The 16,257-nt window shown below is 40.5% G+C and overlaps 1 protein-coding gene across 1 annotated transcript in view; it reads left to right on the forward strand.

The window, feature by feature from the left end:
* The first annotated feature begins 8,786 nt into the window (after positions 1–8,786).
* The window catches only part of pcf11 (PCF11 cleavage and polyadenylation factor subunit), a 47,532-nt gene continuing 40,061 nt past the window's right edge, over positions 8,787–16,257 (forward strand). Inside the window, exons 1-2 of the mRNA XM_067986267.1 lie at positions 8,787–9,176; positions 16,095–16,220. Of these exons, the coding sequence (XP_067842368.1) occupies positions 9,009–9,176; positions 16,095–16,220 (294 nt within the window). The 5' untranslated portion in view covers positions 8,787–9,008. The remainder of the gene's footprint in view (positions 9,177–16,094; positions 16,221–16,257) is intronic.

Raw genomic sequence — 16,257 nt, forward strand, 5'->3', positions numbered from 1 at the left:
TCTAGTTTGTAAGTTTAGTTTCTGACAGGGTAATTACATAGACTGTTACAGCACAGAAACAGGCCATTCGGCCCAACAGGTCTACGTCAGTGTTTATGCTCCACATGAGCCTCCTCTCTCCTTACTTCATCTCACCCAGTCAATATATCCTTCTATTCCTTTCTCCCTTGTGTACATATCTAGCTTCTCCTTAATGTAATGTACAGTTTCAATAACCTGCAATCTTCATATATGTCAATCGTCAGCATTTCACGTTGACATCTTTTCCCCAGCCCTGTCAGTGTGCCAATGTTTGCTGACCAAAATCTGCACTTTTACAGCCTTAGGCACTATTGGTTTTAAACCACCTGTAAATTTGCATGTTGCAATCCAGTAGTTGAAGTGTCAGAACTGTAAGTAACTTAACACTGGGAAGAAGAAGAGCAATGTGGGTAACGGTCTCAGTGTAAAGCTTCTCACAAAGGCTCTCTTTAGAAATGGAGCCTTTTTTCAGTAGCTTTGTATAGTGGATTTCACTTGCCTCCACTGCTCTCCCACTTTTCAGTGTTTAGGAACTGCAACTCAAGTTACTTACAGGTCTTGCTACTTGCCTGCTCTTGCATCTCAATGGCTCCTCCTGCCTTTGTTGTATTCCTTCTTCAGTCTGCTTCTGTCACCACAAATCTCCTGCCCTACTTGGGGGTCGCTGGCCTGTCTGTGCTCTGCTCCACTGCCATTTCCAACTTCAGGCTCCTGATTGTTCTCTGCTCTACTGGGCTTCTGCTACCACCAATTGTACGATTCTAGATTCCTGCTGGCTCTAAACTCGTTGGTAGGTTAGCTGCCCCAGCCACTGACAGTCTTTACTGTGGCCCTTCTGTACTCTGCCCTACTCCCACTGACCTGGAACTCCTGCTAGCTGCCGAATCTACCATGGGGACAGCTGCTTCAGCCTTGGACACTCCCTGCCATCACATCCTATAACAATCATCAGCTGCATTGAGGAAAACATGGCCTCCGCTGGCCTCTGGGCTGCATCACCCTGCTGGCCTCTGGGCTGCACCTCCCCACTGGCTTCTGAGCTGCAATCAACTGGATTCTGGAGTCTCCTTTTCTGCTTTTCTCTCCTCAGCTGAAGTCCATTGTCTTGCTCATTGCTGGGCTGATCTCCACCCCACTGGCTTCTAGTCTTCACTCTGAGCTATGTTCGTCTTTTGTCCAAAGTACAGTGCTCCATTGTTTTCCTGGACTTACCTCCTCTTGCTCACTGGTCTCCTGGACTGAGCTTCACTACTCCACTGGCTCCTGGACTGAGCCATGTTTTGGATTTCAATTTTCCCTGCCTCTGTTTTCCTCCTGGTGACCGCTGTGTCAACTCTGCCCCTCCATTGGTCTACTGGTTTATCTGCGCTGCGTTCCACTCTTCTGCTATTATATTTCCAAAATGTTACTGCTCCTCCACTGTAATAATGGATCATTCTCTGCTCCTCCGGTGACCTTCTTGATGATTCCCTTGGATCAATCGCCACTTCCCAATTGCTCCAGGCCAATTCTTCACTCCTTTGATAGCTACTGGATCAAATTAATCCTCTGACAGCTCCTGGATCAACCTCTGCTCCTCTTCTGACTCCTGAATGTGGCTTAATTGCACTGCTCACTGCAAGACTGGTCACCATTGTTGTCCACTCCAATTTGTACTTTTGCTTGTCCTCGAATTGAACTCAATCCATCGCTGCTGCCTGCTTGGAGATTGCTCCCATACACAGAGCTAAACAAGAGAGAGAGAGAAAAGCAAGATGAAGAGAGGGAAAAGCTGTAAAGAAAGAAAAGCAAGAAAAAGAAATAGAAGAGACACTGGAGCAGGACAGAAAAACAGAAGAGGATAAGAAAAATACAGGAGAGGGAGAGCATAAAGAGAGAATGAGCAAAAGGAAAATAAGAGAAGCAGGAAGGAGAGACAAACAAACCAGAAAAAAAAGAATGAATCAGAAAAGGATAGTAAACAAACAAAGGAGAGAGAGAAGGGAAGTAGGAGACAGATACAAAGACATAAGGGAAAGAGAAGAGAGACACACACAAGCTGGGATGGGGAGTGAGACGCACACATAGAAGGGAAGAAAAAGAGAGACGCACAGAGGGTGAGAAAATGCAAGAGACAGAGAGAAGGAGGAGAGAGATGCAGAAGGGAAGGAAGAAAGCCACACAGAAAGAAAGTTGTAACAACATAAGAAATAGGAGCAGGAGTAGGCCATACGGCCCTTCGAGCCTGCTCTGCCATTCAATAAGATCATGGCTGATCTTCTGCCTCAACGCCACTTTCCCACCCTATCCCCATATCCCTTGATTCCCTTAGCGTCCAAAAATCTATCGATCTCAGTCTTGAATATACTCAACGACTGAGCATCTACAGCTCTCTGGGGTAGAAAATTCCAAAGATTCACAACCTTCTGAGTGAAGAAATTTTTCCTCATCTCGGTCCTAAATGGATGATCCCTTATCGTGAGACTATGACCCCTAGTTCTAGACTCTCCATCCAGGAGAAACAGCCTCTCAGAATCTACCCTGTCCAGCCCTCTAAGAATTTTATACGTTTCAATGAGATCATCTCTCATTCTTCTAAACTCCAGAGTATAGGCCCATTCTACTCAACCTCTCCTCATAGGACAACCCTCTCATCCCAGGAATCAATCTAGTGAACCTTTGCTGCACCCCCTCTAAGGCAAATATATCCTTCCTTAGGTAGGGAGACCAAAGCTGTACACAGTACTCCAGGTGTGGTCTCACCAGAGCCCTATATAATTACAGCAAGACCTCTTTACTCTTATACTTCAACCCCCTTGCAATAAAGGCTAACATATCATTTGCCTTCCTAATTGCTTGCTGTATCTGCATGTTAACTTTCTGTGATTCGTGTACAAGGACACCCAAATCCCTCTGACTATCAACACTTCTTAGTCTCACACCTTTTAAAAAATATTCTGCTTTTCTATTCTTCCTACTAAAGTGGATAATTTCACATTTCCCTACATTATACTCTATCTGCCACTTCCTCGTCCAATCACTTAACTGTCTATATCCCTTTGCAGATTCTTTGCATCCTCCTCACAGTTTACTTTCCCTACTAGCTTTGTATCGTCAGCAAACTTGGATACATTACACTCGGACCCCTCATATAGGTCATTCATATAGATTGTAAACAGCTGAGGCCCAAGCACTGATCCTTGCAGCACCTAACTAGTTACAACCCAAAAATGACCCGTTTATTCCTACTCTCTGTTTTCTGTCCGTTAACCAATCCTCAATCCATGCTAATATATTACCCCCAATCTCATGAGCCCTAATCTCGTGTAACAATGTCTTGTGTGGCACCTTATCGAATGCCTTTTGAAAATCCAAATATACTACATCCAATGGTTTCCACTTATCTACCCTACTAGTTACACCCTCAAAAAACTCTAATAGATTTGTTAAACACGATTTCCCTTTCATAAAACCGTGCTGACTCTGCCTAATCATATTATGATTTTCTAAGTGCCCTGTTACTCCGTCCTTAATAATAGATTCTAGCATTTTCCCTTCTACTAATGTCAGGCTAACTGGCCTATAGTACCTTGTTTTCTCTCTCCCTCCTTTTTTGAATAGCGGGGTTACATTTGCTACCTTCCAATCCACGGGGACTGTTCTAGAATCTAAGGATTTCTGGAAGATCGTAACCAATGCATCCACTATCTCTGCAGCCTCCTCTTTTAAAACCCTAGAATGTAGGCTATCAGGTCCAGGGGATTTGTCAGCTTTTATTCCCGTTAATTTCTCCAGTACTTTTTCTTTACTAATATTAATTACTTTAAATTCCTCACTCTCAATAGGCCCTTGGTTCCCCACTACTTCCGGTAAGTTTTTTGTGTCTTTTACTGTGAAGACAGATACAAAATATTTGTTTAACAGGTCTGCGATTTCCTTATTTCCCATTATAATTTCTCCTGTCTCTGCCTCTAAGGGACCTACATTTACTTTTGCTAATCTCTTCCTTTTTACATTCTTGTATAAAATCTGTTTTTATATTTCTTGCTAGTTTATTCTCATATTCAGTTTTCTCCCTCTTTATCAATTTCTTGTTCATCCTTTGCTGATTTCTAAAACCCTCCCAATCCTCAGGCTTACTATTATTTTTGGCAACATTGTGAGCCTCTTCTTTTAATCTAATACTATCCTTAACTTCTCTAGTTAGCCACGATTGGATCACTTTTCCTGTGGAATTTTTATTCCTCACGGGAATGTATATTTGTTGAGAATTATGAATTATTTCTTTAAATGTTCACCATTGGTTATCTACCATCATATGTTTTAATCTAATTTCACAATGTACCTTAGCCAACTCACCCCCCACCCCATACCTACATAATTGGCTTTGTTTAAATTTAACACCCTAGTTTCAGACTTAACTATATCACTCTCAAACTCAATTTGAAATTCTATCATATCATACTCTTCCCCACAGGACCCTTAACCATAAGATTACTAATTAACCCTGTCTCATTACACAATACTAGGTCTAAAATAGTTGGTTCCCTTGTTGGTTCCTCGACATACTGTTCTAGAAAATTGTCTCAAATGCATTCCATGAACTCATCCTCCAAACTATTTTTGCCTAAGAGAGATAGAAGGGAAGGAGAGTTAGACCGAATAGAAGGAAAAGAGGTCTTCCAGTATCAGTATCCTTAATTAGAGGGCATGAGAATTTTTTTTCTTGAAGCTGGTTGTTAAAAAACAGAAAAGATTTTGGAAAGTACTGAATCAGATTATTTTAGATTTATTGTCAAGATTAACAATGTGAGAGTCGCCATGAGCAAACATAGACTTTACTAAAAATTTTGAAATAAAATATAATATAGCTCCGGAGCTTCAAGATTTGGTTCCAGTAAGTAGGCACGCCTGTCCCTACGAAGGCCTCAAATTTTTATTGGGTGAATCCGCGGAGGTTCCCACACGCACAAACGTTGAAAAGTTGTGCACGTGCTGATACTGGGGGCACACGAGTCCAGCGTTGGCTCAAATTCAGCATTTGGTGACAGAAAGGTAAAAGGATTAACATTCAACCAACCTTCCTTTTGAATTAGTTTGCCTTGTACTGCAAGACTATAGTTTATTATTTCCAAAATTACAATTTGTGTTATTACCATGAGCTGCTGATATTGTGAAATAAATCATTCCTATATTAGCATTAGCAGAATTCTACCATATTATGCTTACTCTACATTACCTTCTGATGATACAAGTTACAATCGACTCAACTTTGTAACAACTGCTTTATTTTACCCTTCAAGTACAAATTATCTTTGGCTACACTCCAAAATGCTGCAAAATGCACCAAAAGAACATCAAAAATTAATATTTCCAGGAGGGGGCATGTCCTTTCATAAATTTCTAGATCCACTACTGTGAAAATGCATTTTTGTGTTCTTCAGTTCCTGCAACTTCAGTCACAACAAGCTCATCCCACTGCACTTTCAGTATATCCAATTTTTTTCATGTCAGAGGCAAGACCTTTAGCAGGGGTGAGCATCCTGTCATAAATTCATAGTTTTCTGCAAATTTGCAAATAAAAACATGAATTTGCGATATGAAGGTTGAGTGCCCTTTAACAAGAAATCTGCTGAACTTAAATTATGCTGATGGGGAAAGGTGGATGGTGGCACTGTCTAAGTCACTGAGAGACAAAGCAGACATCAAGCACTGTAGGCAGTCAGAGAACAGCCAACAGACTGATCTCTCGTATCAAAGAACTGAGTTATGAGAAAAGACTGAAAAAAATTTCACCTTAGAAGGAAATGAATGAAAGATGATCTTATGATATTATATCTAAATTAAGATAATAATGTGGAAACTGATTTCAGAACATTGCTTCATCATGAACTATAACAGTAGGACAAGAGGACATATGTTCTGCCTAGTAAGAAGCAACTTTAAGAAATTCCCTCCAGCGAGCTGGTACCTGTCCCCCACCCTCGGCTCCTGCGCGCACTTGTGCCCGCTGTTTCACCACATGCAGATCCCTCCTCTAACCTAGCCTCTAAAGGACACGCAGTGTCAGTATCTGAGCTGGTGGCTGCGAGTGTAAGATCAAGTGATTGTGTGTCTGCATCATCACTGTCGTCTTCCTCTGCCTCCTCTGACTGTGCCGGTTCTAGTTCTTGGGTATCTGAAATGATAAAGGTTGTGGTGAGGGGAGAGGAGAAAGTAAGACATGCATGCTTACACCATCCGCAGCACGTGAGTCAGAAAAGATTGTGGGCTGAGGGAGAAGTGGGAACTGAGAAGGAGGATTAGTTATGCAGAGACCTTCATCGTCGATACCTCCAGCACCGCCATTGGCCAAGGCCGCAGCGATGGCCCATCCAATGATGGATGGCACTGTCTTCTCCATGGCCGTGAGGAGATGTAGGCATGCCTATCCTCCCCCAGTTCTTTCCTGCTGCCTACTGTTGTGCGCCACCTTCTCTTGCAAGAAAGAGAGAAGTGTGTCAGTCTCAGTTCTGCAAGATGTTTGGCAGTTATGGTTGAATAGCTGTGGGTGTGTGTGACGTGTGAGCTGTGGGTGTGTGGCTTGCAAGAGTGGTAATGTGTGAGGGTGAGATGCAGCATCTGATTCACAGGGTTGCGTAATGATTGAAAGAGTTTGTTTTTTAGGTGGGTAATGGGGGGAGTTGTGTGTGGAGCAGTGGATGAGGCTAGTGGTGCAGTTGGTAGGATATGCCATGTGACTGCTTAACGCACTCACCTTGACCACTTGTGTCAAATCTTTGAATTTCTTCCTGCACTACATCCATGTGTGTGGTGTGATGCTCCTGGCATTTACCTCATCCGCCACAGCCTCCCACTGCCGCTTCAGCGTATATTTGGAGGGCCTCCTGCCTCCTGCCTCCCTGCAGATATAGGATGCCCCTCCGTCTGTCCACCTCTTCCACCAAGGCCTCTAGTGCACCATCTGAGAACCTCGGTGCATGCTCTCTCGCCGGCACAGCTATTCTTCAATATCTTCTAGAACAGAGTTACTTCCCAAAGGATTTCCTGCAGCCACAGTGCACCTCCCCTTTAAGAGGTGCAGACTGCCTTTAAGTAGTGCTAGCCACTCCTGCTAGTGCGTGCAGCCAATCAACAGTGCAAGTAGCGCTGGCTGCACACAGCAGTCATTGAAATCATCAGGCAGTATGAATGTTACATGCTGCATGCATCGCTACAACCGGGCGCGAGTTAATCGCATACGCGATCCCAGCGCCCGTTTTCATGGGTTATCCCCCAACATGTTGCCTTTTTTTTACCATGTGTTACAAATTCAATCTACTGCAAATATCTTCTGTGGTTCAGTGGCATTAGTCACTTCGGTAAATGGTTCCCATAACCTTTATGTGCCGGAGTAATCTCAAACTTCCCAATAATTACTGAAACAATTCAGTAAGCAAGAGGTGTAACAATAGTGCCTCCTCGTGATCTGAACTGGATAGTCATATCTATTGCATGTGTCCCCACATGCCTCTCCAAACATTTCAATGGTGGACCAAGTAAACACTTGGTAAGACTAGGCCAGAATGTTTTAGCAAGTTGCTTTATTTTTCACTGCAAGTGAACCTACACAGCAACAGTTAAGATCACTCATTTAATTCAATTAAGTCCATGTAGATTCTGTTTCTCTTAGTCTTTCTACTACCATTGTGTTGTTTCTGATTAATACCTAGTAGCTACCTTCTTCCTTCCCTATCATTTCTACATAGATTATAGCCTGCAATATTTAACTGTAAAATCTGGCCCACAGCAGAAAAATCAGTGCCCAGGACCAGGTACCTTTCGACAGAACAATTTGCTTTTAACATGGAAAAATCCCAGAAATGCAAGTAAACACATTGGGTGTGAGATGCTATCAGTTCATTGGTATTTTTAACCACCAATGGTTTTAGGACTTTATTAAAAAATAAAAACTTGTGTGAATACATTAAAGTACAAGCTTTTGTAGCAATTTTTCCCCCAAATTCTTTCTCTGGTAAACAGTTGAAAAAATCTCCAAACATGACATCAAGGTTTATATTTTAAACTAAGTAGAAAAATTACTGGCAGATAAATGTGAAAATGAAATAAAAAAGCGTGTTGGTGACTGTATTTTCCCCACTAAATGACAATAAGGGCATTGTGTCATTGGGAATAGCCTTACTGGTTACCACGCCTGTGTGACAGCAGTAACTTCCTTTGGGGATATTTTTCTGTAAAGTTAGTGAACTGAACGAGAAAATGGAACAGGAAATTCATATTATATATTGTGTGATGTTAAAAATCAAGGCCATTGGGCGTTTATTAAATACGATCAATAGTGTGGAAACATATCGAACGGCAGTACAAAATGTCTCCCTGGACTCTTGAGAAACAAAACCTATCGCCATCCTGATTCCACTCCAGCACCGACCGTGTGCACTTCAGGGCCTGTCACATGGAGACATCCGGCCTCTCCGGGAATCCACGTGGCCACATGACCAAAACTCCGGCCTCCAACCAGGCGCACGTCACCAGCCGCCTTCCAGCCAATCACAAGCCGAGGAACACACCGATTTCCTATGGAAACAGATTATAAGTCAGCGACCAATAGGAATGTGAACTATAACAGGAACTGCCAATCAGCTGTCGTACTTTCGCGAATCGTCACAATGATTGCGCTAACGCCGTCGAGGCAACAAATGAAACGCCGCCGGATTGTGCCCGTCACGATGGCAGCCAATGAGTTCCGGCTGTGCTCATTCCCCATTGTGACGCTTATGAATAGTTTAACTTGGTGCGGCCGCCATTTTGTATTAGGAGAGGAAAGAGGGCAGAAGTGCTGGGCTGTTGAGAGCAGTTCAGTGTTGTTTTTTGCCTGTTTTTGAGGAAGGACTTCCATACCATGTATAGATTTAGAACATAAATAAGTATTTATATTCAAGGGGGAAACGTTCTTTTGCTATTTAAGAGCTATCAGAGAACGGAAGTTTTAAATTTAAAACGCAACGATGGCGGAAGACACGGCCAAGGCGGACGCCTGTAAAGAGTATCAGTCGTCGCTCGAAGACCTGACTTTCAACAGCAAACCCCACATCAATAACCTGACCATCCTGGCCGAAGAGAACCTGAAGTACTCGCCGGAAATCGTCAAGTTAATCGAAGCACAAATAACCAAGGTTTTTAAATCCGTTTTTGTTTTTATTTTAATTTTTTTGAACAAAAGAAAAATTCGGAGTAGAATTTTTTTTTAAAGTCTTTTGTTTTATGGTCGAGTCTGATCCGGTGAGATTCCCTCTCCCTCCCCATTCCCCCGCCCCTGTCCGTGTTGTAATGTTAATCAAGATGGCGGCGGGGCCCGAGACCCAGGGCCCGGCTGAGCTGACGCACAAAGCCCATGATGCGGATTTTTCTTCTCGTTTGTTCACCGTCTCCAACCGATCCGGGTCGCCGGCTCCTGAGCGCAGGGCCGACCCAGCGCGTTGGCCGCGTCTCTAATATCGTGGAAAAACACCCTGGTGTTGGCGGTTTTTTTTTTGTTCCTGTAATTTTTTTTTTAAAAAAATACTCTTCCGGGGAATGTTAGTGGAGGGCGGTTTTTTGGATTTTTACCGTGGCCCGGTGGAGCAGGCTCGCCCCACGGACTGTCGTCCAGTGAATTTACTCGGGTTCCTGAGTCACGGCACGGAGTCTGGCATAACCTCACTTTGGGCGATTGGCTTGTTGCAGTTGAGACGTAAAATCCGACGTTGTGCAAGAAAAGCCGCGGCTGCACCCAGACCGCAAGAGACGCCATGTTGGGTGTTAAATTACTTCGTAGTTCACTAAACCTCTGTTAAGCTTCGCGTGTTTAAATCAGATATTTCCAGTGTTCGCTTGTGTTTATGTAACTTAAATTTTTAGCATCCCCGGAGAGACTGATGCAAAATGCTGCCCCTTACTATTGCGATCCGTTTTAATCGTCATTAGTTAAGCGGCTCACGTTTTCTTGCTTGCCTTTTTAGTTCACTTTGAATATATTTCTAACGTAAATGGAGATAATTGAATAAAAACAATAGTGTAGTCGGGGGGTTGACTTTGTAACCGGGCCAGAGCGAGTTTAAGTTTTAAAAAAAAATAAAGGATGCGTTTAGTTTTTTTTCTTATTAAATGTTCTAAATGGTGGTTAACTGTTTAAATGATTGGTTCTTTGAAAAAAAATGCTAATAAAGAAAATGAAATACGTTCTTTTGTCTTATTTCTTTCACAGACTTACAAGGTTTTCATTACAGTGTTTCAGTCGTTGATACTCTGTTCAAGAGCACATTTATCACAAAACTAAATGCTTATGGTGAGCTGAGGGCATGAAAATATTTTGTAAAGGGTTTAGGAAAGAAAGATGACACAATTCTTTAGATCTGAAAAGTTGCAGTTTGACTATTGAAACTAAAAAGGAGCCCATGCAGAAACGTTTTATTCGATTTCTGAATCCACATTAAACTTTTACATATGGGATAAGCACAGTTTTCCATATTTATCTTAAGGTTTTTGTTTCAAACATGGTATTGCTGCTAACTTTTATATTTGCTTGTACAGGAATCTGAAGTAAACTATAGGAAGTAAACTTTGTGGAATTCTTGATATCAATACTATTAGTCTTAAAACCAGCAGCATACTGTTATACTGGGGTTGGATTTATCTGATACGGGTTCAGTCGTTTTGGCCGGAAAGCTTATGCAATATTGCATCTTGCTCTGGCTGACTTGCAGCATATGGGAACGAAAATATAAGGAAGTGCAATTTTAACATACTACTCTTTTGGAATTACTCAAAAAATTCACTTCTTGATTCAGCGGTGATTGGAATTTATAGAATAGGTTATGCAAAATTTGACATTTTGCATACTTTTTTATTTCCATTCACTTAAATGGCATTTCTGTCTTTACAAAACAGGAGAGCAGGCTTGGTTTAATTGAAATAAATGTAATTTAAGCTCCATTTATTTATATAATCAAATCTTTTAGTAAATGGGTAGTGGTAAAAGTTTGTCTATTAATTTTGAATTGCTGGCATTTTGTAACTATATATTTGGATGCCATGACACTACTTTGAGGGTGTGGGATTTGCACTTCCTAAAACAATTGTTTCAAACAACATCATGCATTCTTGATTGGTCCTTGAAGTGTCTTTTGGATCAAGTTGCCATTAATGGTGTTTTTATGCGACAGGTTTGCACTGGCAAACATTTGCAGTGTAAATCCAGCATTAAGACTTGCCTTGACTAGCAGTCAAGTGAGACTCCCTTAGGTTGGGCCATAATGCCATGTTTACACTACACAAGTTTAGTATCAGGGCCAAACCACAAACCACTTCTTGCAAATTGTACAATTCTAGTATAAATGTGCACATTGTGCTTAGTCGTTTATCAGTTGCTTATTTTTAAAATGTTGAACTTTGTATGCAACCTTGGTCCTCTTAAGCATTCAGTTTTGTTGATATCTATTAAATGAGCTCTTGATTTTTAAGCAAAAGTTGCTGGACTAAGTGAAGTGCTGCAACTGCTGCTCATGCTGTTGCCAACTAATTCAACACTTTGGAAAACTAATGTGTTTGGGACCTGGAGATGTTTAATTTACACCACTGGTGGTCATTTTCACATGGCAATGGTTTAATGACCTCATAACATTAGTTTGTCAAGTATCCTTATGATCCAACTACCATCACTGCCTCGGTTTTGAAAATGAACAAGTTTGGTGAATCCCATAAGAGTTATAAAACTTCATTTTACTCATCACTTCTATGGTGCCCATAACTTGTGTACGTTTGTCACTTTTTTCTTTGTTAATCCATGGAATTGATATTTGATAATTCCTGTTTCTGGATAATTTTGTCACTAAAGTAGTATCCGTTAACACCCAAATTACCTGAAGATGCTGAATAGTACAGCTCAGTAGTTCCTTCAGTATCTAATTGTTGGAATAGCTTGGCTTGTTGGAAAAGGGAACAGGGTTCATTAAAGCAAAAAGCATAGCATTCTCCTCTGTTCAGTATAAAACACTGGAGTATCCTCTATATTCACCCCTGTAATGTAATAAACATTTTAACTAAATTATTTTATGTTCTGTAAATATTAATGTAGTTATTCACCTAATGCTGCTGATCAGCATTTCATTCCTTCTGAATAAATACAGAACCATTTTTGGTTTGGGGGGGTGGTCAGGTGGTAGGTATGTCTTTCTCCCTATCCCCAAAATTTTTGACATGGACATATTCCTGCTCTCCGTGCACTTGAAGTCCCAGAATTTCTCCTGATGTTTCTTCTCCCATATAACTCAGTGATTGTGTAGGTAATATTTCTGCTGGCTGCTATATACTTGAACTTTAGTTTCAGCAATCCATCAGGTAGAATATTGGAAGAATAATACAGCATGAACGCTAAAACTGGCATTTCAAATTTGCTGTTGGTTCAACAGATTTTGTACCAGATTACAATATTACAGCACAATCCAGTATGTCCACGATTTTGACTCATAGTAATCCATGATATCCACACATTAAATCAAACAGGGCATTGTTTGCAAATGCAGAACAGTTTTGGTGCCTGATAAGATTTCGGGCGTTATTTGGTGTCTTTCTCTGGTGATAACATTGTATGCCTCGTGGAAATGATTTTCAATTCGATTTTTTTTAATAGCATAGGCATGTAAAGGAAACCGTGAAATAAAAGTTTTATTAAGCAAGCATAGCCGGACCAGGAGTTAATTATGAAAAAAGCATATTTCAGTAAATATGGACCTATTTGTCATTTTACATTGGGGAGAATTAGTGACTGTTATGTTAGGTGCTTGCTAGCTCTAAGCATCTTCTAGATGCATTCTATTTGCCTATAGTCATGCCTGTTTGATCTCCGCTGCAGAGACGAACCATTCCAAAGTAAATTTGGTTGTGAAAAAGTTGCCTGTGACTGGCTGAATGCAATTTTAGAAGAAAAACATGGTTTCCAATAATTTTTCACAGCTGTCATAGTGCAGCCAGACTCTTGACTCAAACGGAATATATTTCTATTTTGTTCACCAGTAAGTGATCACCATAGTCTCCACAACGCAAGCTCTATAATAAACTTCAATACTGAAAACTGAAACTGCACTTAGCAGCCTGAATGGACTCTTGATTAGTGCAGTCATGAAATAGCTGTAGGGAACTTCAGAATGCTTTGTAAATATTTACTACGTTATTTGCAGAATATTACTGCATGGTTTATATTTACAACCCACGGCTTGGTCATTGTGTTTAAATTGAAAGGTCAGAAAACCATTGACCATTAATGGTGCAAGTTCTATTTCTGGGCACCATATAAAATGTAAAACTCCTTTACCAGCAATTTGTAATCAAATGTAATGGGAGTATTCAAATGAGGCATATTTAAATTTTGAAAGACATAAGGAATTATGAAAGATGTTGGAACTTGTTTGTGTGCATGGTTAAATAGATAGTTAAACTCGTGTACTACACAATTCCATTGGGTTGGATCTGTTGCCACAGCCTGCATCCACCCCACAGTTGTAATACCACATGCTGTCATCCGAAAGCCATGGACTGCAGTGGGGATGATACTAAATGGAGCCTTTTGTAGTGAATGAGTTAAAAAATCTCGTTTTGCTTTTGATGTAAAATGACTGGTAAATGAGGTCTTGAAGATGCTTCATAATATACCTTGTTTAAATATGGTTCTGTGGTTTGTTTGCAAATGGTGTACCATGCACGACTTAGACCTACGGATGTAAACCTAAAGAGATTTCAAATCGTGGGTTGTAATGTTTTTATCCTGAAATGATGCATCTTGGTATAAGGAATTTTAAGCTGAGAGGGTGATAAAATGCAATGCATTTGAAAATTAAGTCGTTGACTTGGAATGGCCGTAGGCTAGCCTGGAGCATCGCCAACATTGCTTTTGTAAACAACACTGAACAAGAAGATTAATGTCAGTTATGACTTGGTTCTGGACAACTTTGAACCCATATTATCCTGCAGCCCCTTTCCAATATGAAGTATTCAATAAGCAATGCTACCTGGACTGAGGTCAGCATCAGACGGTCAACTTCCAAAATTCACCTGACATCCAACAAATGAAAGTTCAACTGTACAGTTACATGACTGTTGACACCGGCTGTATGAATCTATAGGCTAATGTGCATTGATGAGCCTTTCTCCATTGGCCAGAAAACAGTGTAGTCATTTCAGAAGTGAAGTAGAGTCAAACTACCACTTGGGCACGTGTGTTTTGATTCCAGCAGATCCAGAGGTGTTTAATAGCAACAGAACATTGCTGATTACGTGATGAAGATTAATATCCAGACCACAGTACATTCGAAGTGCACGGATATATATGGATATCCTAATATGTACTGGTGTCTGTTTATGCTGTGCAATATCTATCAGTCACGCAGTATGTCTGATTTGTTAGATATTTGATGCAATATTTTTCAACTGGTCAAAATTACATATACAAGTTGTGTAATTCTGGTGTGTAACCTTTATTGTGAGTTTCTTAGAAAAGCTATAAGGTTATTTTAGAGTAATGAGCCTATGCCTTCCCTTTAGGTTGTATGTCAAAGATGCTTTCTGCAAATTTTGTGTTGCAGATGTTCGCCTTCCAGTATAAAGCTTTTATTATATGCTTTTATCAAAACTATTAAAAAAAAAAAATTTCACCTAGTACTGCCGTTTAAAAATAAAATGTAAAGAATTAAGATGGTGTTAAACATCCTTTTTATTTTTTGTGGAAGGGGTGTGTGCAGAACTGACTTAAAGGAAACTTTGTTTTGAGAGGGCTGAATTAGCATACACAGTTGAAAGTGCCCACATCAACAACTGGTGTTCTGCTCTTATAGTAGACCATAGTCCTTCAGGACTTGACTGTAATTTTAAAAAAAACTACTGCAATAGAGACCAGCGAGGTTCCAGATTTAATTTCTGGCCCATGCTGATGAGACTGGGCCTGAAGCAGTTGTGCTACAATTGGCCTCAGCATTCCTGCATGAGAGGAAAAACAACCAGCGTTTCTGCTTATTGGAAAATGTGTGGATGTTGGGGTTGGCAGTGATGCTCTTCATGGTTGAATAACATGCCAACACAGAAGGCTCACATGAATTGGCCTCTTGGGTGAAGTGTGAAGGCTGAGTCAATGCCTTCAGGATAGGGAGAAAATAAAGATAAAAGGGATGTCAAACACTTAATCTTCACATGAAACACATTCTAAGTTCAACTTGGGGGAAATGTAGAGGAAAACTTACAGTACACATTTGTATGAAAGTAGGTAGGCAACATATGGGTGCATTAAAGAATCAGTTTCATTGTTACTGAACAGGGTTGGTTAAAATGTCCAGTTATGGAGTACCTTTGCTTCTGATGGTTGTACTTTCCATCGCCACTCCTGTTTGTGACAAAGAAATCTAATTACTTGGTTTATATAGAATTTATCAGGTCACATTTAATTATTCAAAATTAATTTGAAATGTTACAACATTAAAGTTTAAATCCAAGTGTGATGGTATGTACATTGCCATTTTGTGTTGACTTCTCCCTCATGAAGAGGGGAGATTAACATTAGCAAGCTAAATTGTAGAAATGCTGATATTTAGGTGTAATGTTAGTTTCACACATTAGATTAAAGCTCGAATATATCCTTGGAGAAAATGCCAGTTTTGCAAATAAGTACAAAAAAATTTCAGATCTTAATAGCTTGAGCTCATACAGTAAGTTACTGTTACTCGGAGAACATGGAAGACCTGCTTTGAAGCACCATAGGTGGAAGTAAACCACAACAGGCTTATGTACATGTAGCATTCACAGTCACTGGTGAGAGACTGTTCTGAGATTGAAAGATTCTTTTGAATATTTAGTAACAACCAAATCCTGAAGCTCTGCACAGCTGCTGTCAAGTGACTGAATTCATGTATTTTTGATTAACGAAGTGCAGCAATCCAGGGCAGTTTTTGCGAATAACTGCAAACAAATCCTCCCATAAAATTTTTCATGTGTCGTGATTTAAAAATATATTGCTTTGTCCTGTTTGTTTTTGTGTTTTCCTAATGTTCTGAGTTTTCCTATTGCTGCAGGCCCCAGTTTCAGAGAAGCTCCCAATAATGTACCTCATGGATTCCATTGTGAAGAATGTTGGAGGAAGCTATATCTCACTCTTTGCTCAAAACTTAATGTCTACATTTGCTAGTGTTTTTGAAAAGGTACCTATAATTTTGTCACTGTACAGTAAACCTGTGT

Source organism: Heptranchias perlo, chromosome 6 (assembly GCF_035084215.1).
Source record: "Heptranchias perlo isolate sHepPer1 chromosome 6, sHepPer1.hap1, whole genome shotgun sequence".
NCBI lineage: Eukaryota > Metazoa > Chordata > Chondrichthyes > Hexanchiformes > Hexanchidae > Heptranchias > Heptranchias perlo.